This window comes from Nelusetta ayraudi, unplaced genomic scaffold (assembly GCF_046127955.1).
Source record: "Nelusetta ayraudi isolate G7.1 ecotype Tasmania unplaced genomic scaffold, CSIRO-AGI_Nayr_v1 ptg000222l, whole genome shotgun sequence".
Classification (NCBI taxonomy): Eukaryota; Metazoa; Chordata; class Actinopteri; order Tetraodontiformes; family Monacanthidae; genus Nelusetta; species Nelusetta ayraudi.
In genome coordinates, this window is record NW_027466271.1 from 192,501 (window position 1) to 217,500 (window position 25,000).

A 25,000-nucleotide genomic window follows, 5' to 3' on the forward strand; every position below is an offset into this window, starting at 1 on the left:
AAGACTGAAGACCTCCACCATCTGGCTGAGGGCCTTCAAGAAGATCAGGCTGCCAGTCTGGGAGGAGGAGGAGCTTAATATCACCCAGTAACATCATCATCATCATCATCATCATCATCATCATCATCGCTTGCTTTAAGTTTGCTCATGCGTGTGTGTGTGTGTGTGTGTGTGTGTGTGCAGAGCCAGAGAGAACTGGTTCCCAACTGGTCCCTGAACAGTGTCACTGGCACAGTGACCCAGTGACACCAGAGACAGTCTGTCATCCCGCCAGGCTGAGGCATCAGTGTGTGTGTGTGTGTGTGTGTGTGTGTACACCCACAGCTAAATGCTAACAGCTAGCTACAACTCAGCAGCACAGGAGCGACTCTTTCTTCTTCTTCTCTCCATCACAAACTGTACATCCTCTTCCTGCACACACACACACACACACACACACACACACACACACACACACACACACACACACACACACCTGCTCCCACGCAGCTATTTAAAGCTACTCTATTATTTCCAGCTGGGGTCTTTCTAATTCCAGACTAGCGCCCCACGCTGGTGAACAGGTGCTTTATTCACACTTCCACCACCGCCAATCTGCTCGCCATGAATCCTCCATCCATCCATCCATCCATCCATCCATCCTCCCATCCATCCACCCATCCATCCATCCAGGATTGAAAGGAGGGATTAGAGATTGAACGGAGGAGGAGGAAGAGGAGGAGGAGGAGGAGGAGGAAGAGGAAGAAAACGCAACATCTTTTTGTCATCACAGTAAGTGGCAAGCCCGCCCCCTCACAAGCTCCACCCCTCCCTGGTGGAAAATCTCATTCTGGCCTGGCTGTGGGTGGATGATGTCATCGTCTGCCGCTCCTGCACCCACAACTATCACACACTGGGACCAGCGTGGGGAACAGCGCCGCCCGCAGGACACATCTGGTCACTGCAGCCACTCCTGCTGGTTTCACCACGTATCTCCTGGACCTGCAGCCCAGTGTCGGGGAGTCAACTGGATGAAAGGAGGTGGTCACCAGCGGAGGTTCTCCTCCTTGACGGCTTCCATGGAGCGCTTGCAGTGACACCACCGACCACCAGGGGTCAAACAGTCAAGCCTACAGTACGCAGCACGGCCTGATGGGAGCGCCGGTTGCCAAGCGGCGTCCACACCTCACCACCGCCAACTTTTGTGTCACTCTAGTCTGCACACGCGCACACACACACACACACACACACACACACACACACACACACAGCCGATGACCTCAGTCACAGAGCAGCCTGCCGTCTGTCCAACCGTCCATCATCTGCTGCTAAATAAGGAGTGCGAGCGGTGGGGTGTGTGTGTGTGTGTGTGTGGGGTGGGGTGGGGGGGTGGGAGGAACCAAATAGAGACAAAAGGAAAGAGAAGGAGAGAGAGAGAGAGGGAAGCTCTGACTCACACCTGAAGAATTCCTCAGCATGTGTGTGTGTGTGTGTGTGTGTGTGTGTGTGTGTCAGTGGCGTGTCTGAGGGATGACGGCAGAGGGGTCCTCTGACCTCTGACCCCTAGGTGGCGCCGCAGCCTTTCTCCACCTTGTCTCCCAGTCAGCCGCCATCCACCCAGAAGAGCCCGCCCACCTCACACTTGACCCCACCCCTCCCCTCTACTCTAATCTACTGGTCTCTTCTGGTCTCCACTGGTCTTGACTGGACTTCACTGGTATCTTCTAGTTCTAACTGGTCTCTACTAGACTTCCCTGGTCTCCACTGGTCTCCACTGGTCTCTACAGGTCTCTACTGGTCTCTACTGGTCTCTACTAGACTTCCCTGGTGTCCACTGGTCTCTACTGGTCTCTACTGGTCTCTACTGGTCTCTACTAGACTTCCCTGGTCTCTACTGGTCTATACTGGTATCTTCTAGTTCTAACTGGTCTCTACTAGACTTCCCTGGTCTCTACTGGTCTCTACTGGTCTCCACTGGTCTCCACTGGTCTCTACTGGTCTCTACTAGACTTCCCTGGTCTCTACTGGTCTCCACTGGTCTCTACTGGTCTCTACTCTACTACAGCCTGCTGCTCAGTGCAGGGCTGCCAGTCTCTGCAAACCAGCTTGGAAAAAGGACAAGTGTGTTCTCTCTCTCTCTCTCTCTCTCTCTCTCTCTCTCCCCCCCCCCCCCCCCTCTCTCTCTCACAAACACACACACACATCTGAGTTCATGTTGCTGTTTTTTTACACCTGGGGGTCGTGGGCAACACTTTGTAATTAAACCTCCTGAACAAGGTCTGTGGTGAACACCATGCAGAGCAGAACCAACAGCTGGCCTCCATTAACACAGGCCTGTGTGTGTGTGTGTGTGTGTGTGTGTGTGTGTGTGTGTTGTCTTGCTGTTGCAGAGCCTCATTATTACCTGGGGGAGAGAGAGGCCTTGTATGGAGAGGAAAAACAACAGCAGCAGCGTGGAGTCAGAGTGACTCTGCACAGCAAAGAACCAGTTGTTAAGAACCAGGAGAAAAAAACCCAGCGCTGGTTGCTGACCTTCTCTGCAGCTCCATCTCCTCCTGCGAGAGGCCATTCTGAACCTGGGCGGCCTGGCGGGGCAGCGTGGGGCCTGTAGGGGGCGACACACAGACACAACAGTCACGTCTCGCACTTGATCTGAGGAGTGATCTTGTGATCGGAGCTTCCAGAGGTTCCAGAGGTTCCAGAGGATCCAGAGGATCCAGAGGACCCAGGGGTTCCAGAGGATCCAGAGGATCCAGGGGTTCCAGAGGACCCAGAGGTTCCAGGGGTTCCAGAGGACCCAGGGGTTCCAGAGGACCCAGAGGTTCCAGGGGTTCCAGAGGACCCAGAGGATCCAGAGGACCCAGGGGTTCCAGAGGATCCAGAGGATCCAGGGGTTCCAGAGGATCCAGAGGTTCCAGAGGACCCAGAGGTTCCAGAGGTTCCAGCGGTTCCAGAGGTGGACCAACATGAAGATGATCAGCACAGAGGAAAGTTTTCAAAAAGAATGAAATGAAATTTCCGAGCAGCTTCAAACTGGCTTTTCATTTTCCATTCAGCAGCGCACAAAGACGCCAGCGGCGGGCGTGACGGCCCAAAGCAGTCGCACACAGAGCCAGGCTGAGCGAGGCCGAGGCTGTCACGTGACTGGTGGGCGGGGCCTCCTCCGCTTCTTCCATCCCATCCTGGCTGGGCCCTGAAAAAGAGCCCAGGAGCCGAAAGTGGGTCGGCCGCCAGTTTTGGCTCCGCCCCCAGAGAGCGGCGGGCGGGTCCGGGAGCCAATGAGCTGGTCCGGTTGCTGCGCTGCTCAGAGTGAGGAGTGGAACTGCTGACGAGGCCTCCGTCCCCGTCTCCCGCCGCCTGCGGCTCTAACTGCATTACTGTCTGTTCTGATGGAGCTGCTGCAGCTAATGACAGAGGGCAGGCAGCTGGAGCAGCAGCACCATCAGCAGCACCAGCAGCAGCAGCAGCACCATCAGCACCAGCAGCAGCACCAGAACCACAGTCCATTTAAACCTCAATTTCTGACCAGAATGGACTTTTTAAATCTAAATTTTAGGCCAATTTTCAGCACTTTTCTCTTGGCTTTTCGTTGCACAATTCCCAGCGGGAAGCGGCCGACAACAACAACAACCCTAAGCAGCAGCACTCGGGTTTGGGCCGCCCTGCAGAGGGAGGGAAGGAGGGAAGGAGGGAAGGAGGGAAGGAGGGAAGGAGGGCAAAGCTGACAGCCCACCAGGGAGGAGACGCAGCGCTAGGCTAAAAGTAGCACAAAGTGGAAAATCAACGGTGACGCTCGTACGCCAACAGAGAGGCGTCTCTCCGACGGTCGGAGGAGAGCCTTCCTCCCAGGTACCTACATGAGGTCATCAGGGGCCTCCTCTGGCAGCACACGTAGCGCCACAGTCCCTGGGGGGCGCCGTCCGGCCTCAGCGAGACCACCAGCACGCCGCCACCGTCCCGCCGACTCACCGACAAAACCATCGCTCAGCAGTTACAGCAGAAGAAGAAGAGGAGGAGGAGGAGGAGGAGGAGGAGGTGGAGGAGGTCTTTCAATTTCCTGCTGCACGACTGGAGATGAAGTTCCAGGTGAAGACGAGGAGAAGTTGGAATGAAGAAAACACGCAGCTGGTTTGTTTCCTCCTGGTGGCCAATCTGAGGGAGTCTGACGCCAGCGGCGGCGTCTCCGATAGATCAGAAGTGATAGAAACAAAGAGAGAGAGAGAGAGAGAGAGTGGCGGAGGAGGAGGAGCAGGAGGAGCAGGAGGAGGAGGGGGTGGGAGGGCGTGGGGGGACAGTGATGGAGAACAGAAGACAAGAAGCAGAGGAGCAGAGACTGAAAGAGTGAGAGGAGTGGAGGGAAAACTAAGAGAGAGAAAAAAACAAAAGGAAGACAGAGACGAAAATAGAGGGAGAGAGAGAGGGAGGATAGAGAGAGGGAGGATAGAGAGAGAGGGAGAGAGAGAGAGAGAGAGATGCGTGCAGGATGTGGCAAGACTCTCTCTCTCTCTCTCTCTCTCTCTCTCTCTCTCTCTCTCTCTCTCTCTCTCTCTCTCCCTCTCTCTCTCTCTCTCTCTCTCTACCTGATGGCCCAGTTGGAGCTTCCTGGATCTGATCTATTATTCATAGCAGAGAAAGAGAGAAGACACAGCACTGCTGCTGCTAGTGTGTGTGTGTGTGTGTGTGTGTGTGTGTGTGTGTGTGTGTGTGTGTGTGTTGGAGGAGGAGCGCTTGACAAACGGATCTTCTCATCCTGGAAGCTGATTGGACCAAGCTTCCGTCCGTCACAGCCCAGCGGACCAATCAGCAGTCAGTCAGTCAGTCAGCTGCCCCCCGCCCTCCCTCCTCTCCGGCTGCAGTATAAAGGAAGCTGATTGGTTAGAGGAGGAGCTGGGTGGTTCTATATTAAGATGGACTGAGGAGAGCTCCTCTGGAGGAGGAGCAGGCGGAGGAGTTCAGTGGGTGTGACTGTGGTTTACTGACTGCTTTGACCGTCTGTTCCCTCAGCGACTGGTTCTGCTGACTGCTGTTTGTATTCGAGGTGTCTGAAGGTTGCATTGATAATAATAAAACTGTGTCCCAGCTGACTTCTGAGAGTCTTTCCATGCACCTTCACAACTGCGAGCATCCAGAGCTGCTTCTCTCTCTCCCTGGCGCCATCCTGCCTCCGCTGCACCAGGGGGCGCTGCGGAGGACGCCGGTTGATTCAGTAGCCGCCGACATCCACACTGGCGTGACATCACCTGGACGGAAGCTGAGGTCCCCTGAAAGGCTCAAGGACAGCGACGGCGACGACAGGAAGGGGGTGAATGACGTCACGCAGCTGGAGGTGAAAAATAAAAAGGCGCCGCGAGGACGACGGCCGCGGAACAACAAGCTGTCAGCGCGGAGCTCAGCGAGGTCACGAGGTCAAGGTGTTCGTGTCTGCGCGTCCGTGACGAGCGCCTCTTTGTTGCCGTCGTTCCTGCGTCGGCGCCGCCACTCGGAAACAAAGTGGCAGGCGGCAGCGGCAGCGGCAGCGGCAGGCGGCAGGTGCCAGGTGGCAGCGATGAATTCCTGACACCCGTGTCTATTTTCTTCCCCCTGGAGGCGCTCTGGACGCCGGGTGTCGCACACCTGTTGACATGTGAGGCTCCAGCGAGGTGGGAACCTCCTGCGGTCCAAACCCCTCCTCCCCCACTGGAGAGTGAGGGGAAGCTCGTGGGAGCCGGAGTCATTCACACGCTGATGAAGTCAAGCGGTGGATAATGGAAATGCATTTAATAGGAGGCGGAGTGAGGAGTCTCCTCTGGGTTCACTTCATCCCCCAGAACCAATGAGCTGTGACTGCTGGGTTGGGTTCCCACAGGATCAGCAGCATCATCGACGTCTTCACCGTCCTGGATCCAATCTGCTGGACCAACGCTGCCACACTGCTTCCTGACAGGCTGACAGGCTGACAGGCTGAGGGGGATTATTCTGGGATGGTGGGCGGAGCCAGGATGTCTTAACATCCACACCCCCCCGGTGGACCCCCAGCTGGACCTGCAACATCTCAATGACCCCACAGCCAGAACCCTGGGACCCCGTGTCGCCTTTCAGGGTGACACCATCTGCAAACATGTGCTGGATTCAAAATTAATCTGCCCGGCAACAGGTTTGACAGCCTTGACTGACTGATGGGGGCGCGGGGGGGGACATCAGGTGATGTGTGTTCCAGCGGGATGCGTCAACACACAACAACAACAACAAGTAGGTCAGAAGTATCCCGACAACAACAAGAACAAGGGAAGGTCTCAGGGACTGCATGGAGGTCGGCCAATGAGAACCTGCATCAACATCCTCATTGATTGACGGAGCTTCTGGCTGGGAATCTGCAGACTCAGGAGGAAGCCTCCTGTCCAGGCTGGGAACCTCCCAGTTCCACCAGTGAGGAACCAGGAGGGAGAAGAGCTTCCTGGAAAGTCCCGTCTGAGCTGAAGCTACCTCAGACTGACTGCTGGAGGAGCCCAAAGCAGCATGGATCTTCCAGTAAACATCTCAAAGAACCCAAAAAGTCCCAGCCAAACAAACCTGTGGAGACCAAGGGTCACCAGAGGTCAGTCCAAACTCACAACTCAGGTCTGGAGAGCTTCTGCGGCCATCAGAAGACACATTGCACTGCGTGTAGAAGAAAGACAGTGGCAAACACACAGAACCGAGGACCTGATCCTGACCTCCAGTCTGGCCTGGAGTGTGAACGCCAACACACAACTGACACACAACCCAAACACACACACACACACACACACACACACACACACACACACACACACACACTACTCACTCCTGAGGACGATGTGAGCCTGGCTGATCTTCTGTCGCTCCTGGTGGAGCCGCAGGACTCGAGCTGCAGCAGGCATCTCCAAGAAACCGTCCGTCTGTCTGTCTGTCTGTCTGTCTGTTCAGGCTGCCTGACTCTCTCTGACCTTTGACCTCTCCCTCTCCCTCTCTGTATCTGTTTGTGGCCTGAAGTCCCCGCTCCACTTTATCTAGCAGAGCTTCTGGATTCCACGGACCATGAGCTCACGAATTTAGACGAGGAGGAGAGGGGGAGGAGCAAGAGGAGGGGGCGGAGGAGGAGAAGGAAAGGAGGAGGAGCCAGTTGGTCAGGTGACCTCGCCGCCGCCGCCAGTGTTTACTGCGGACAGACGTCCTGCTGACCTACAAAAACAAACGATGGTCCGCGTCTGGAGCGCCTCTCAGGTTTCGCCCGGCGACCTGCCGGCCAATCAGGAGCGACCGTAAGGAATGAAAATAAACTCGAGTCCGCAGTCAGAAGCTGCCACCGTTCCTCCGTCAGCGGCTGAGGACCTGCAGCCTCCACCTGGTCCACACCAGCAGTGAAGTGGACCAGCTGGCCTGATTCCACAATGTGCTTTCCCACCACATTCAGTTTGACTAGTAGCAGTAACACAGCAAATGTGGGTTGAGGAGAAACCTTGAAGACCATCAACGCCCTGGAGGAGAAACCTTGAAGACCATCAACACCCTGGAGCGAAGAGAGGAGGAAGAGTTTCCATCTTTACCTCCATTTCTTTCAAACTCTCCCTGTTGGCCTTCGCAGACAGACAGACAGACAGACGGACGGACAGACAGACAGACGGACAGACAGACGGACAGACAGACAGACAGACAGACAGACAGACGGACAGACCTACCGGCGTCCTGTGAGTTGAGCACCTCCAGCGCGTGCATCATGGCGCTGGCGAAGACGTTGGCGTCCTCCTTGCTGCCAAAGTTGAGGCCGTAGACCTGGCGGGCGTCTCGCCACTGGTGGAAGGTGAGCGTGGCCTGGTTGTACTTCAGACCCTTGGGGATGGCGCAGTTGATCACCACCTGGAGGACACAGCACCTCGAGGTGAGTCTGTGTCCACGTCACTCACCGGCTCCCTCTGCAGGTCCGTCTGTGAAGCCACTACACAGTGGCTCATTAGCCACATCGCAAAGCTTTGGGACTCTCTGGGTGCCCTTGATGACGTCATCGCGGGCTCATCATTTAAAAAGGCCGGTGGCCACAAATGCACGGACAATACAGATGAGCAGATGGAACTCTTTTACTGGCACCGAGTGAAATTCCAGGGGTGAGATGGGAGTGTTTGAAGGTCGTCTGGAGCGCTGGTGGAGGTCATCCGAGAGTGGATTTACACTCCTCAGAGTGGAAGCAACTGTGTTCTCCATTCTCCTTGGAGACGCTGCCCCTCTCCGCCGCCCCCTACTGACCTGGTGGTCCTGGATCTTGCGGCCCACCACCCTGAAGGCGTTGTTGCCGGTGTGGTGGTAGATGTGGACCCTGCTGAAGCCCGTGGCGCCGCCGGCCGGGACCCACTTCTTGTTGGCGTCGTCGTACACCATGACGGCGGCTCGGGCCTGGCAGATGCTCTGTTCGCTGGCAGACACACACACACACACACACACACACACACACACACACACACACACACACACACACACACACACAGACACACACAGACACACAAAAAAAAAAGGTGTTAAAAAAGGCAAATGGTGTAAAGCAGTGACTGCGGCTGTGTTGCTTCGTAGAGAGCCGAGAGCAGAGTAGAACACACACACACACACACACACACACACACACACACACACACACACACACACACACACACACACACACACACACCCGGCTCTTACACACCTCTTCACACTCTCTGCTAACGTGCTGCGTGATGACAACAGCCAGTGAACTCGTTAAGCAGCTTCCATGACGACTGCTTCTCCTCCTCCTCCTCCTCCTCCTCCTCCTCCTGTCCTTTTTATTTCTCCACCGCACGCAGGCGTGAACCCACCTGGGCCCCGGCGACCCGCCGTCCGTCACCATTAAAGCTCAGAAATAATTCAAGGCTCCAGTCTGTGTGTGAAGAGATTAATGAACGATGAGCCGACCTCCAGAGTTCAGCAGGTTCAAATCTAAAACCTCCTCACGTCTATTTTTACACCGGCCCGGTGAACCCACGGCGCTCGCACAAAGAGAAGGTGGAGAACGGACGCTTTGGAAAGGGCTGAATGATAAACCATGGTTTCTCAGAGTTCTGGAAGGTTCTGGAAGGTTCTGCAAGGTCTCCTCACAGCCGCTCGGGGCTGTAGGAGCCCCCACGGCTGGGGAGAAGAACAATGCAAAGACTCAGAGGAGGAGGAGGAGGGGAAGGAGGAGGGGGAGGAGCAGGACCAGTTGGACCAGTTCCTGCAGCTTCAGGTCGGCCTGCAGGCATTCTGTCTACACCTGCAGGAAGCAGCAGGCTTAGCCCTCTGTTTACTGCCTCCTGCTGAAACTTTGAGATGCTTTGAGGGAAGAAGTTCCACCAGTCCCAAATGTTCTTCACTTAAAACAACAACAACAACAACAACAACAACAACCACACATCATTCATTCCAGCAAAGTGTGGAGAACATGGAGTCACACACGTGCACGCACACACACACACTCTGGACAGAAGATCAGAAGAAGAGCAGAAGAGGACGCAGTGGATTTGAGACGGGAATATTTTCATTCCGGTTATTAATATTAATGAGGCGCCGACTTCAAAGAAAAGGGAGGGAGGAGCAGGACTGAGGGAAGGGGGGGGGGGTCTTGCTTGGTCACATGACCACCCAGAGCAGGATGGCACTGGGTGGAGAGACGACAGTCCCCCAAAGTCACATCTGGAAGGAAACCAATGTCCCAGAATATCAGCAAAACCAGAAGGTGTGTGTCTGTGTGTGGTCTGTTTGAAGCTCCGCCCACTGATGATAATTCTGCAACAATAAGGTCCAAACTTAGATGACTATTATTAAATATTTAAATTTACTGCAGTAAAATATCACCAACATCATCGCTGACCTTTGACCCTGCTGATCATGACTGACACACCGAGAGAGAGGAAGACAGAGAGAGAGAGAGAGAGAGAGAGAGGGAGACAGAGAGGGGGAGAGAGAGAGAGAGAGAGAGAGGGAGACAGAGAGAGAGGGAGAGAGAGAGAGAGAGAGAGAGAGAGAGAGAGAGAGAGAGAGAGAGGGAGACAGAAAGGGAGAGGGAGACAGAGAGAGAGAAAGAGAGAGAGGGAGACAGAAAGGGAGAGGGAGACAGAGAGAGGGGGGGAGAGAGAGAGAGAGTGACAGAGAGAGAGGGAGACAGAGAGGGGGGGGGAGAGAGAGAGAGTGACAGAGAGAGAGAGAGACAGAGAGAGGGAGACAGAAAGGGAGAGGGAGAGAGAGAGAGAGAGAGAGAGGGAGACAGAAAGGGAGAGGGAGAGAGAGAGAGAGAGAGGGAGACAGAAAGGGAGAGGGAGAGAGAGAGAGAGAGAGGGAGACAGAAAGGGAGAGGGAGAGAGAGAGAGAGAGAGGGAGACAGAAAGGGAGAGGGAGAGAGAGAGAGAGAGAGAGAGGGAGACAGAAAGGGAGAGGGAGAGAGAGAGAGGGGGGGGGGAGAGAGAGGTCACCTCCATCCACTTTCACTGGTTCCCCACCAGTTCATTCACCTCATTTCCTCAACATGAAGGTGTGTGTGTGTGTGTGTGTGTCTCTGTGTGTGTGTGTGTGTGTTGCCATCAGCTGCTTCCTATTACAGCTCCTGGTCTCCTCAACACCAGCAGCAGTTGAGTCTGCCACCCCACAGGGATCATCAGGAAGTGAGTCACACCAGAGGAATGACTGCTGCTCCTCCACCTCCTCTTCCTTCTCCTCCTGCTGCTCCCCACTGAGGCCCACTCAGCTCCTCCCAGCACTCTGAGGGAGGAACCAGTGTTTGGATCCTGGGGAAGCTGAAGCAAACGGATCCAGCAGAACACAGAAGACAGAGTCTCCACAGGGGGTTGGAGGGAGATGTTGAACCTGGGGCCTTTCCAGAAGAAACAAGAAGGGAGGAGGTGCGGGCCTCCTGGTGGAGGTCAGGGAGTCTGAGTGGGAGAGCAGCTGGACGAGTGAGTGCTCCTCCAGTGCTCCTCCAGTGCTCCTCCAGTGCTCCTCCTCTCCCAGCCATCAGCAGCCACCTCCACCCACCTGGCAGTGACCAGAGTCCCTGGTGTAGCAGCAGGAAGGAGGAGCGGCCTGCAGGTCCAGGGGGGCCAGCGGATCTTCAGGGCTCCACCAGAGCTTGGTCTCAGAACAAACTCTCTCTCTCCGTTATTACTCAGTGTCCTCACAGCAAAGTGGAACTGGCTTCTCGTTGGGAGGCGTCCACGACGAGCGGCCCAGCTTCAGAATCATCTCACACGAGGTCGCAGGAGAAGAAAAAGTCCCGGCGGTGAACTTCTGCCTCCTCAACCACAAACAACCTCTGGTCGAACAAGAACATTCTGGATTGTCATCAGAGCTTCTCAGCAAACAGTGAGGAGTGGAGGAGGAAGATCTCCCTCCTGCAGGTCCCCTGGAGAAGGTCTCCACCATGTGAGCAACAGCTTGGCCAGGATGTCAGAAGGTGTTACACTCTGCTTCACAACACCCACACAGCCCAGATCAGAAGATGATCCAGCAGGAGGGAACAATCCTCTCAACACTGCATGAGCCTCACGCTTCCTCACACCAGCTCAGAGCTTCAGGAACCTCAGTGAGGAGCCTCAGGAACCTCAGTGAGGAACCTCAGGAGCCTCAGTGAGGAACCTCAGGAACCTCAGTGAGGAGCCTCAGTGAGGAGCCTCAGGAACCTCAGTGAGGAACCTCAGGAGCCTCAGTGAGGAACCTCAGGAACCTCAGTGAGGAGCCTCAGTGAGGAGCCTCAGGAACCTCAGTGAGGAGCCTCAGGAGCCTCAGTGAGGAGCGTCAGTGAGGAACCTCAGGAACCTCAGTGAGGAACCTCAGTGAGGAGCGTCAGTAAGGAACCTCAGGAACCTCAGTGAGGAACCTCAGTGAGGAGCGTCAGTGAGGAACCTCAGGAACCTCAGTGAGGAACCTCAGTGAGGAGCGTCAGTGAGGAACCTCAGGAACCTCAGTAAGGAACCTCAGGAACCTCAGTGAGGAACCTCAGTGAGGAGCGTCAGTGAGGAACCTCAGGAACCTCAGTAAGGAACCTCAGGAGCCTCAGTGAGGAACCTCAGTGAGGAGCGTCAGTAAGGAACCTCAGGAGCCTCAGTGAGGAACCTCAGTGAGGAGCCTCAGTGAGGAGCCTCAGAAACCTCAGTGAGGAACCTCAGTGAGGAGCGTCAGTGAGGAGCCTCAGGAACCTCAGTGAGGAGCCTCAGTGAGGAGCCTCAGTGAGGAACCTCAGGAACCTCAGTGAGGAGCCTCAGAAACCTCAGTGAGGAACCTCAGGGCTCCACTGCAGCTCTGCAGAACTCCAGGAGCTCTGAGGTCACAGCGACGTGCAGAAGAAGAGAAAACTGAGCGAGTGCTTTCTGTCACGGAGGGGAAAGCGGCTCAGGGCGAATCTGCAGCCTCTTATCACAGGAGCTCCAGCAGGAATTCTGGGAATGAGGTCACATCTCCGGAACAGTCCGTCTGCTTCTGGACTGCGGCTCAGTTTGAATGGAATCACACACACACACACACACACACACAAGAACACAAAGAACGTGTTGGAAACGATGGGATTTCAAATCAATGGTGGCTCCCAACACCCCCCCCCCCACCCACCCCACAAGCCCCCCCATAACCCCCCCATCCGGACATCCGGAGAACCCAGAGAGAACCAGAGAACCCTGGTGAGGGATCAGAACCAAACCCTCTCCAACACTCTGGGTGCATGTTTGCTCAGCAGAGGTTCTGGGGTCCGGGTGTGTCCAGGGTCCAGAGTGCAGCAGTTCACTGGGAGGCCTGCCACATATTTACAAGCGTCCAATCACACGCTCCCATTCAGCAGGAGAACAGGAGCCGCATTGACGGGCCAGAACCGGCCTGGACCCCACCGGGGGCCACCGGGGCCTGGCTCTGGTTCCAGACCTCCGGCCCAACAATCAGAGTCTTCAGACGGGGGAAGAATCTCACAGCCGCTCCCGGGACAACGTGGACCTGATCAGGCCCTGAGGTCCAGGAAGGACCATAAAAATACCTGCTGAAAGTGTGTTGGTGACACAAGCCAGGCTGGGCTCGGTCAACGGGCCGCTTGTTCCCAGGAGGTCCGTCAGCGCTCCTGTCCAGCCACCAAGTCGCTGTTCCAGCTCCAGGGTGGAAGACAAACACATTTCCAGCACCTTTTCTCTGCCGGGGGGCTCTGATTGGACCGTTGCTTCTACACGGTTGCTTGGCCTGCATGGGAAGCAGGAAGCAGGAAGAAGTTTTCCCGGCAGCGAGCTTCCCAGTGTTTGGATATCTTCCTCGACGACACTGCGAGGGCTCTTCCACTGCTGCTGCTGCTGCTGCTGCTGCTGCTGCTGCTGCTGCTGCTGCTACTACTGGTACTACTGCTGCTGCTGCTGCTACGCGCGCACACTAGCGTGAAATTCCAAGCTGTCAATCACGTGACGGACAACCTCAGCCAATCACAACAACAACAACAACAACAACACAACAATGACTGAACGGAGCAAAGTGGAGAAAATGTCACATTCTGGCTGCAAGACGCAGATGTTCCCGCTTTTCCTTCCTGGACAAACACAAAGAGCCTGCGGAGCACCAGTGGCTCCAGAACACACTTTCACACTGGCCTTGCTTGATGCTGAAATCCCAGCGGTGCTCGCTGGAATCTCGCTGACTCGGCGGGAAGCCTCTTCTGCACAGAGAAAGCCCCAAACAAGAAGAATTCCTGTTCTTCTGTGAGCACAGAGTACAGAGAGGCCCAGCATCAAGACCTCCCAGCTGCCGTGAAGCTGAGGTTAGCTGCCTAGCCTAGCCTAGCCTAGCCTAGCCTAGCATCGCCACATCTTCACAGGCAGAAGGGGAATCCCTCAGCAGCTGCGCTTCCATGACAGCTTCTCACTAAATGAAACCTCGTGACGCCACCATGAGGACGATGCAGGGATAAAAGATTTTACCATGAATCTGAATTTCCATGTTGTTTGCTGTCCAGAATGCTTGTTGTATTTCCCTCAACATGCTGCACATAAACACATGGATGGATGGATGGATGGATGGATGGGGGCTAGAGATGGAGGTAGATGCAGCAGCAGCAGCAGCAGCAGTAGCAGCAGCAGTACCAGCAGCAGCAGCAGCAGAAGCAGTACCAGCAGCAGCAGTACCAGCAGAAGCAGCAGCAGCACCACCACCACCACCAGTAGCAGCAGTACCAGCAGCAGTACCAGCAGTAGCAGCAGCAGCAGTACCAGCAGGAGGTTACCTACCGGTGGACCTCCATCTGGGAGGCCAGCAGGCTTCTCTGGAGGAAGCTGCAGGACGTTGCAGCAGGAGGAGAAGCAGCAGGATGGATCTGCATGTCTCAGCCCTGGTGGCTGCTCCTCCTGCTGCTCCTCCTGCTGCTGCTCCTCCTCCTCCCTCGTTCCAGGGTGATTCCTCCTCGCCTTCACGAGTGTCGACTCAGCGAGTTAGCGGGCGGCGCTGGCGGCGGCGCTTTTTCCCAAAGGCGGCGGCACGTTTCCATCCCAGCTTCCTCACCGCAGGTCTCCAGGCAACAGGCTGCGGTGCCGAGGATGCTGGGAACTCTCTCCCTCTCTCTCTCTCCGTCAGCCAGCCAGTCAGTCGGTGCTCTGCTTTTATCTCTCTCGCTCTCCAGCAGCTCGCTCTATTTTCTCTCTCTCTCTCTCGTCGCACCGCCCATCTTTGAAAAACAACCAAAACAAGAAACACAAGCTGCTGCTGGGAGTTGGCGGGAAGCTGACTGGCTGGCTGACTGACTGGCTGACTGGCTGACTGACTGACTGACTGACTGGCTGGCTGACTGACTGACTGACTGGCTGACTGACTGGCTGACTGGCTGACTGGCTGGCTGGCTGGCTGACTGACTGGCTGACTGACTGGCTGGCTGGCTGGCTGGCTGGCTGGCTGGCTGGCTGACTGACTGACTGACTGACTGACTGGCTGACTGACTGGCTGACTGGCTGACTGGCTGGTTGACTGGCTGGCTGACTGGCTGACTGGCTGACTGGCTGGCTGACTGACTGACTGGCTGACTGGCTGACTGACTGACTGGCTGGCTGGCTGACTGACTGACTGACTGACTGGCTGACTGGCTGGCTGACTGACTGACTGACTGACTGGCTGACTGGCTGGCTGACTGACTGGAGGGATTCTCTGCATTCTTCTGTGATGCTGCTGAAGAGAAAGTCGTCCTGCAGGCTTTGCAGCCGCTGCCAACGTGCAGCATCTGTGTGCAGCCTGGTTTATTTATTTATTTATTTATTTATTTATTTATTCATGGGTTTTGTTGTTGTTATTGCAACCAAACAGCGGCGGCCGCAAACATTAGCATCGCCGTCTCTGAGCCACCTTCAGGGTTTCAGCCCGGTGGTTTGAACTCTGCCTCTGGGTTCCCCCCCGGTCCGCCGTGCTAGTTTCTGTTAACCGGGCACTGAACGGCCAGCAGGTGGCGCCTGGCATGGAACTCCGGTCCAAACACGCGGAAACACGGGGGCCAGAAACAATCTGGACCAATGACAAAGCCCGGGGCTTTGTCATTGCTTCAATCCCCAATAACACTTCACAAGCTAAGCTGTGTGTTTTGGCCGTGTGGCGCCCTCTCTGGCGGTCACGTGGCGCTGCAGGAGGGACCTCTCCTTATCTCACCGCCGGCGGGACCAGGCAGCGCAATAAGGCCGAGCTCTGCTCTGAGCGTGCCAGCGTGCCTCGCACACACACACACACACACACACACACACACACACACACACACACACACACACACACACACACACACACACACACACACACACACACACACACACTCTGCAGGGCTGCGAGCGAAGGCCGTTCCAAACTCTGGAGGTCGGAACAACAAGAGCTCCGGGTGAGATTTGTGTCTTTTGTTCGGCACGTCGGGATGAAAACTGGCGCTTTGTGCCTCAGTGGCTAACACACATTACTGAGTGACACGTGCACACACACACACACACACACACACACACACACACACACACACTGCACAGTAGGAACAATGGATGAGGGTCTGCAGTAAAATATTAAGTCAAATCCAGCGCGCTCAGGTTTCCACATGAGACAATGAATGAGTGGACGGCCTCAGCGGCGGCGGCTCTGATGGAGGCGGCAGCTGGAATGGGGAAGAGGCGGGAGAGGTGGGGGGGGGGGGGGGGCGGGGGGGGGACGGAGCGGCAGGCGCCACTTTGTCACACTTTGTCGCCGCCGGAGCCATTAGCATCAATTAGCAGCGGCGTCCAGGAGGAGGCACCTGCCACTGACTCCAAAAGATGTGTGTGTGTGTGTGTGTGTGTGTGTGTGTGTGTGTGTGTGTGTGGGGGGGGGGGGGGTAAGGTGGGTCCCAAGCACAATCAGTCCAAATAAAGAGAGCAGAAGCAGCGAGCGGTCGCTTCACACTCAGTGTGGAGGAGATGACATCATCACTACCCCCCAGCCAATCAGCAGCTCTCCCTCGCTATGCCCAGCCGGCCGGGCAGGGAAAGAGAGTCAGCTGACCGGCCGCAGTCAAGCGCCATCTGTCAGCGACTCTTAGCATTATCGGCTAACGTGTGCCGGCGAAGGTCGCGCAACGCCGTCGGCACAATTGAACAAGGCAACAAACTCTGTGGTAGCAGATGATTGGTAGCCCCAAGAGCCACACGCCCCCCCCCCCCCCCCCCCGTGCCCCCACACCCCCCCTCCCTCGCCAACAAAGAGGATTTCACTCCTCGGAATTCCGAAGCGCTCTGCTCTGTGTTTGACGCTCAGAACCATCATAATAAATCAGATAAATAATATCTGCTCCCACATTCTTGCGCTGCTCTGAAGGCGGTGGAGGCGGAGTCAGTGGCGACTGACACACAGGTGGAGCCACAAATCAGAAGAAGAGATTTCTTCAGGATTTTATCACAAGAGGGAAAATATAAATTATCCAGAAAAAAAAAAGAATTTCAATTAGATTGCCGTCACTCCTGCGGCTCAGCCCAACATTCCATCCATGAATCACGGATGGTTGGCGAAGGTCCGCCTCCTTCACAGACGGAATGACGATAAGGAAGCGGGACAATGACAACGCCAGGTTGCGATAAGCGAGGCTGCCATCAGGTTGCAGACTGGGCCAGGTTGTGGGCGTGGCCGTCAAACAGACCCCGGCGGACAGACCAGCGTGGACCAATGAGCAGAGAGCTCGGTTCCTTTGTCACTTCACAACCCCCAGTGGAGGATCAGTTTACTGCTGGCCAGGAGCAAAGAGCCGAACGTCATAGTGGAGCAGTTCTATCTCCCAACCTTGGACCGGACCGCACCGGACCGGACCGACCCGGTTCACCTCAGAACACTGGAATCTCCAGGGGCCTTTCTCCTTCTTTGTGTTTATTGTTCTTCTCTGCCACTTCTCAGGTTTCTGCACAGTCATGGAGACCGAGGCACCGGCGGGTGGTGACCTCGCCAGCGATGACATCACAAAGGGATACAGTGCAAATCAATACAAAAGAACATCCTCCTCTGAACGACACAAACAAGAACCACACTCGGTGGGAATATCTGGAAGCACAGCGTCCTCTGCTCCTCCGCTGCCTCCCTCCCTCAGGTCTTTCCGGGCCGAACCGTCGGCTGCTTTTATTTTTGGACGGTAAACAAAGTGTGCGTGGACACACGGAGGCTCCAGAGGTCGGAGACGGTCGACCTGCAGGGCGCCGGCAAAGCGTGAGCGCCGTCACCCGACCTGCCGCCGGCTTCCGTCCGGCTCGGGACGGTGATGTCATTGTTGCCGGGGGGGGGGGAACTGGCCGGCGACAGGTGACGAGCAGACAGACGGCAAGCAAAAGCCGCAGGCCTGGGGAGCAGGAGGAGGCGGGGCTACGGCGGTAAGAACACGCCGCGCTACATTCGGTACACTTGGTTGCATGAAAAGACCCAGAAAGAAAAAGTCTGAAGGAAGACCAGCGGTCTGGAGGAAGACCGGGGCGCTGCACGTAGAACCAAACTCAGCGGAGAACCCAAAGTGTTCAGGGAGCCGGTCGTGCAGAGGCCATAGAACCTGGAACACGGTGCTATTAAAAGAACCCAAAGGGCTTTTAGTGCAACCGGGCTGCTGTGCCCACCAGCTTCTCTGTCTTCAGCGTGAGGGCTGCCCCCCGAGCCCCCCCGAGCCCCCCCGAGGACGCGGGCGGCGGCTCCAGAGGCGGCGGAGGAGAAAAGTGCTCCGTCACCTCGCCAGCGAGACACGTCTCACCCTGTAACTGAGCCCCGGCCTCGGCGCTTCTATAAATACACCGGCTCATCTCCTCCGCTGACAGCGGCTGGGAATAATCAATGAGCGGGCGGACGGCGCTAACAGCTAACGCTACTTTCCCATCCCGGCTGCAGGGACGCCACAGTGGACGGGAAGGAAGACGGAGAGGTGCCTTCAGGTGCCGGTAAAGCTGCTATGGATGAATCATTTCAAAGATGATTGAATTCAACAGCCAGAATGGCCGCTGTCCCCCCCCCCCCGGCCCACCTGACCAGAACTGGCAAAAACTTACGAATCTCGAGTCATCCTGGCGGGTCCTGCACCTCCTCCTCAGATAGAACCACTGGCTGGAGATGTTCAGCTGTCTTCTTCTCCACACGCTCACTGACTGACTCAGCAGCTGCTGGACCGGGCCGAGGACCCGCTGGCTGACGGGCCCACTCTGGAATGGGGGCGGTGAGATGGACAGTGACAGTGGGCAGGCAGCCACCTCACCTCGCTGGAGCCTGGTGGGCTAAAAGTGGAGCAGCTGGATGGGGGGTGGGGGTGGGGAGGTCTTCAGCATGATGATGGTTGGAGAAGGCAACGCCCCAACACCACCTTTGGAATGTTGAGCCACCCTAAACAGAAATAGACCAGCTGACCTGCCCACATCATCAGTTCGGCCCCAACAATCAATCCAAGCAGCTTCCCAACACCACCAGCGGGTGTCCAAGCTCCTCCCACCACAGCAGGCGGAGATTCCCAAGACTCCAGTACCTCAATTCAGCCCCTACACTCTGACCCACTCTGGCAGGTCACTGTAAATCACATGACGTGATGTCACACCAGCGGGTGACATCACGACGGGCTTCAGCAAAGTCAGGTCGTGTCTGGACTCTAACGTGACGAGAGGAGGTATTTTTGGCAGCGCAGTGACAGCAGCTATGAGCTACGGTCCATGAAGTCATCGAGGGGGTGAGAGGAGACGCCAGCAGGGGGCGCTAGGCCGTCAGATGTGGCAGCACACCAGAGAGCCGAACACGCTGATCCACGACGGAAGTTCCCAAAAGGCCTTGACCCTACTAGGACGGGTGTGTCGAGGAGCTCCGTCCCATGGCAGACCAGGGGAGGTCAAAGGTCAAGTGGATCCAGTGTCTGTCGCACAGGAGAAACCGGGTAAGGTTCTACTGCCGTGGCCGAGCGCAGGTCGGCTCTTAAATAGCCCGGGCTGTCGGCACAGTCCCGCAGCCTCCATCGCACCGGGACCAAAGGGGTGGCGCGCTGTCCCGGATCGCTGGTTCCGACCCAGTACGGGAAGTTCAACCAATCCTCAATTGCTCCTCGATTGCTTCCGGTATTGTTCCATCTGGGAAAAGTTCCCCGAGCTTCCAGTTGGGAGAAGAACTGCGTGCCCTCGTGCAGCGGGGGGGTGGAGCAGGGATCCCAACGTTCCCGTACAGCTCGGCCTCTCGCGGGGGGGGGGGGGGGGGGGGGAAAGAAAAGAGTTCCCCACAGTGTGGTGGAACTCAGACGTCCTGCCAGCGGAGCTGCCCTCACGCTGAAGACAGAGAAGCTGGTGGATTTCCCTGCAGACCTTTTGGCCCTCTCCTGGCCCAGTTGCTTTCATGCACCTGATAAAGGATCCCGGAGGTCACGACCTTGTCAGTCATCTGTCAAAAACACTACGAGTGAATCTGCCGCCGCTTGGCATGCAGCCAGGAGACCCAAGGTTGCTCAGGGTCTGGTAGTGTGGTCCACGAGGACCATCGATCAGAGGCTCTGGACCACGCATGGAGACTCCAGCCGTCCAAGGTCATAGGTCAGGGTTCTGTTATCATGGTGAGCGACGCCTTCGCTCGATGCATCGATGCATCTCTGGGAAGTGTGAAAAGGTTCTTCCCGGTAGTTCACAAAAGGAACACCGGTGCCAGAGGCGGATGCTTCCTTTTCCCAGCAACTGCAGTGTATGAGCCTGGCCAATCCCTGAGCAGGAAGGGGAGGAGTAAAACTCCTCCCCCTCCAGCGTTTCCCACCTCCGTCCTCCATCAAACACTCTCTGCATTCATTGGTCCCCGCCCCTCCAGCTCATTCACTCCCTGCTTCCATCCCTCCGTCTCCTCTCGTCCCACTCTGTCCACCCCACCCCACCCCCCCTCTCTCTCTCTCTTTCATGGCTCACCTCTCACGCTGCCGGACCCATTGATGCGGCCTGTGTGCCGATGCAAGCCTTCATTCCATTGGAGAGGGACCGGACCAACGGGGGGGGGTCGGGATTAGAGAGACACTGAGCAGGCAGTGTTTGAGAGTGGAAGCACGTGGTCGGGTGTGACTGGCATCCTGATGGCGAGCAGGTCTCGCTACATTTAAAGCCGCCTCTCTCTCTCTCTCTCTCTCTCTCTCTCTCTCTCTCTCTCTCTCTCATTGTGGAAAACTTCTGCGGCTCGCCGTTGAAATGGCAATGGTCGGTGCTCGACGATCGACCTCCCGGGGGGGGGGGGGGGGGGGGGGGTTAGGGGACAGAACGCAGCTCTCACGGAAGAATTTCCTGTCGGCGGTGACATCATCAATCAGCGTTCCCTTCCAGGGGGGTGGGGGGGCAAACTCTGCCGGAGAGCCTGTTGCTGCGGTAGGAGAAGATGAATCATCTCATTGTGGGCGGGGGGGTGGGGGGTTGGGGGGGCGGAGGCTCGGCACAGCTGTGCGGTCAGGAGGCCTGGAAGCCGTGTCAGGGTTCTCAGCAGGAGGTCCAGGCCCGCCGGTGGCCGGCGCTGACGCTGATAGGCGCCCCAGAGAGCAGCTGGGTGATTTATCAAACTGATCCCAGGTCGACCCAGGACGTAAATCCTTCCGGCGCCGGCCACTGTGAGCTGCGAGCTTCCAAAACACATCTTATTTTTGTCTTTGAAGTGTTCCAGTGTGCTTTCAATCAACTTCCCTCGCCATCCTGCCATTAAAAAACTCAATAGCTAAACCATGACGTTCTGCAAACGGACCAACCGGGCCGGGCCGGCCGCACGTTGCGAGCGTGAGTCCGCTTCTGCAAGTGGATCCAACAAAAAGTAGCAGAACCGACCACAAAAAATGTCTTCAAATGCCCCCGTGAAGGTTTTGCCCATATATGGACGCACACAGGGTGGGAGGTGGGGGAGCATCGTGCAGAACCAACCTGCTCCATATCAAATAACCTGGCAGTCAGTCAGCAACCGGGCCGCACTGAAACAAACCTCCTCAAGGTCTCTCAGAGCCACGGGCCAGAGCGGAGACAACAGGTTGGCTCAGAACCACGCTTCCATGAAGACCTGGAGGAACCACAGAGTCCCCCATCAGGCTCCCTGCTTCTGCCCTACTTCCTCCTTCCTGCTGGCCAACCCAGGAAGTGACGTTTTCATAGCATCAAGCTAACCATTGGGTCGCCATCCAACGGTGGCGTTGGATGTTCAGATCAGTAAAAACCCTGCGTTAAAAACTGCATACTTGACGTGAAATTTCAACACTTCAATTTATACGCTGTGTCTTTGCCAGTAGGTGGTGCTAATTTCAGCCGACTTCCCAGGATGTCCCAGGATGCTTTGCAGCAGCAGGCAGAGCATCCTGGGATACAGCAGGAGGTGAAGGATAGTAGCGGTGCAGCCTCGGAATGGGCTAAAACGAGGACGCATTTGGAGCGTCCTAAGGACTTTTGGGAAGTGGGAGGAGCCTTTGTGCAGTGCGATGACGCAACTTCCTTCCAAAATGCAGCCTTCCAAGGATGCAGAGCCTGAATGGAGACACAGCTGAGCTGCTGCTCAGGGAAGGTTCTGGGGAGGTTCTGGGGAGGTTCTGTCAGGGGGTTCTGGGGAGATTCTGTGGAGGTTCTGGGCAGGTTCTGTCGGGAGCCTGGCTCGGCCTCCTCCTCTGCAGCCTCTCTGTGCCCAGGCGGTGGACTTCCTCTCACACAGGCCTCTCTGTCTGCGAGTGTGTGGCTGTGTTTTGGATTTTCACAGGAGCCTCTGCTGGCGCTGGGGAGGGCCGAGCACGCCCGCCAGCCCCCCCGCTGCCACCAGCAGCCTGGGAGGAGCACGCGCAGGGTTTCTCCTCCTGGTCCACAGTGTGGACTCGCACGCTGTGACGTTTCTTAAAGTTCTGCCGCTCGAAGAAGAAGAAGAAAAAAAAAGCAAAGCGTTGCCGGGCAAACATTTTCATTCTTTATGCCACAACTCCAAGGCACGGAATTCTGCAGCCTCAGACTTTCTACTGGTTGGTGGGGGGGGCGGGGGCGGGGGCGGGGGTCGGGGGGCTGTGACCAACATCCTTCATTATTTCCCGGTTAGGAAAATGTTTTGGCTGCTCGGCTTTATTGATTCTGTACATGCTGCGGTTTCACCGCGCTGCGATTGGTTCCAGATGAGAGGGGGCGGAGCTGACACACCGGCACAAATCACCGCACTTATCTGATAGGCTGCGAGAGCGTGTGTGTGTGTGTGTGTGTGTGTGTGTGTGTGTGTGTGTGTGTGTGTGTAGATACTGCAGGAACTGGAGGCCCAGATTAATGACGGTCAGAGTGCAGCGCAGAGGAGGGCGCCATCCCATAATTCACCGCCGTCCACTGGCACCAAGAATCACCAGAGTGAAAGAAAAAACCCAGAGAGAAACGCATCATTCTGTAAGAAGCCCCTCCCCCCTGCCCCTCCCCCCTCCCTTCCCCCAGAAGCCTGCAGCAGATTCCAGTGGACGGAGGAGCAACAGCCACCCAGCAAACATCAAAGCTTCACATTCTCTTCCTTTTTTTCCACGCTAATCCTCTTCATCGCATTTGCATTTTTCCCCAAAAAAATATATAAATATATAAATATATAAATATATAAATATATCAGCGCTGCCAGGGAATCAAATCCAGTGTCCTCACTCGACCAATGAGAGCAGAGGATTCCGCTCTGCGGGCATCGCAAAGGTCGTTCTGTCTGTCAGGAAAACAAGAGTGGGCGGAGTTCCGAGGAGAAGCAGGACAGCAGCAGGTCCACTGGCGGAGGTACCGGGAACCACTGGCAGAACCGCACCAGACCGGACCAGGCAGTTGCACAACTGTTCACACTCCTAACGCACCTCCGGCTCCGAGGTCGAGGGGTCAGCGGGTTCCGAGCACCTCGTTTGTGTTTCCGAGCGGTGTGCAAACAGCCGAGAAGGCAGGTGGAGCTGGCGCCGGTGGGGGGAGGGGCGGGACTAAGACAAACAGGAAGTGGGCCAACAGCAACAGCGCCCGGCTCAGCATTTTCCTTTATTAGTCACAATATTGACCTTGTCGGAGCCTCAGCTCTGCCCGCCAGTCAACCTCCTACCCGCCCAGAGGTCAGAGGTCGCCGCCGAGACACGGGAATGGTAGGAAAGCCGCAGCCCGGAGATTTCACCTGTGAAATGTGGCACCGCTGTGTGGAAAAGCTCCGGTCGGAATCATTTCCCCAGCTGCGAGGGAAGACGGTGCTCCTACGGCCCGGTGGCCTCCAACAACACCGGCCTGCACGGCACCACGGGAACCAAGGACCGAAAGCTCGCTGCAGCGCTCACTCCGGGCCACACGGGGCGCTGTGAGAATTTTACTGTTTACACTGGAACCAAAACGGCAGCTCAGCAAAGTGAACACCAATCAGCGACCTCCTAAAGTTCCCCCTCTGACGACGGCAGTGCCAGAAGTGTCCACCAGGTCGCCCCCTGCAGGCAGAGGGAAATAAACAACGCTCCCCGCTAAGCCGATTTAAAGTCTCCTCAAATCAGGGCAGCAACTTTTCCTGAGCTTCGCTTCTTGACGTTTTTCTCCCGAGCTGTTTGCAAACTTTTCGTTTTTATTTATTTCATCTTTTTTTTTTAAATTCTGTTAAGACTTTGAGCCCCCTAGTGGCCACCTGTGGAGAAAAATGTGATACAAAGTGGTGTGAAAGAATAGGCAGCAGCCATCTGTTGCTGCAGGCGACAGGAAGGAGGAGGAGAAAACCAAGAGGGGGAGGAGGGGGGAGAAAGGGGGAGGGGTGAGAGTGAACAGCAGACATCTTTTTGTTTTTCACAGCTGAAAAACGGTGTTTCTCTCGGATATTAGCAGAGGGTGGGGGGGCGGGGCGGTCACCTGACCTGACGCAGCCACGGTGGGCGGAGTTTAACTCAACCAGCCAGTCAGGAGGGAGTGCAGAGAGCAAACACAGAACACCCCTCCAGCGCCGCTCGACAAGCAGCCGGTTCGACTGGACGGCTGAGGAGAGCGACCCACAGCCAACAAAGTGCCTATTGACCTTTGACCTGAGCAGCGACGCCACACGCTGGACGGATGGACAGCTGCGGGGACAGATGGACAGACAGAGCAGACACCTGTTTTCCTCCTTCACACAGTTACACCCAGTGAATAAGACACAACACAGTGGCCACAGAGGGACTGGGAGGGTGCACACACACACACACACACACACACACACACACACACACACACACACTCTGGCAGGCTGGCAGCCAGCGAGCGCTAGCAGCATTAGCTTGGCAGAGCTGCTGCAGCAGCAGCCACAATAAGCCTCTTGCACTTTTCACTAGCAGTGACATCTGCTGCTCCGGGGCTCCGTGTGAGCAGCAGCAGCAGCAGCAGCAGCAGCAGCAGCAGCAGCAGCAGCAGCAATAAGAGTGAAAGACAGAAAGAAAGGTTCTTCGTTGCTGTGATGGTGAACATGTGACCATCCCTGACCTGTAACATGTAGAGGAGCTACCTAGAGGGGCGGAGCCTAGCGAGATCCTCACTAACAAGCAGCAGGTGAATGGACGCTGATCTGGTCAATGAAGAAACTTCTGACTAACTGGGACCACTGGCCGAGTCAGCTGACGTCCATC

At 56.3% G+C, this 25,000-nt stretch overlaps 1 protein-coding gene across 8 annotated transcripts in view; it reads right to left on the reverse strand.

Annotated features, from left to right (window-relative positions):
* The window catches only part of enah (ENAH actin regulator), a 50,602-nt gene that overhangs the window by 19,576 nt on the left and 6,026 nt on the right, over positions 1–25,000 (reverse strand). For 3 of the 8 annotated variants that reach the window (XM_076016313.1, XM_076016312.1, XM_076016308.1), the window contains exons 1-4: positions 14,199–14,320; positions 8,218–8,383; positions 7,656–7,833; positions 2,512–2,584 (exon numbers count right to left, since the gene is read on the reverse strand). In XM_076016313.1, coding sequence (XP_075872428.1) covers positions 2,512–2,584; positions 7,656–7,833; positions 8,218–8,383; positions 14,199–14,290 — 509 coding nt within the window. In that variant the 5' untranslated portion in view covers positions 14,291–14,320. Of the gene's footprint in view, positions 1–2,511; positions 2,585–3,836; positions 3,990–6,781; positions 6,969–7,655; positions 7,834–8,217; positions 8,384–8,647; positions 8,902–14,198; positions 14,321–18,470; positions 18,550–25,000 lie in introns of those variants that run through there. The other 5 variants (XM_076016309.1, XM_076016314.1, XM_076016311.1 and 2 more) reach the window with 5 other exon arrangements.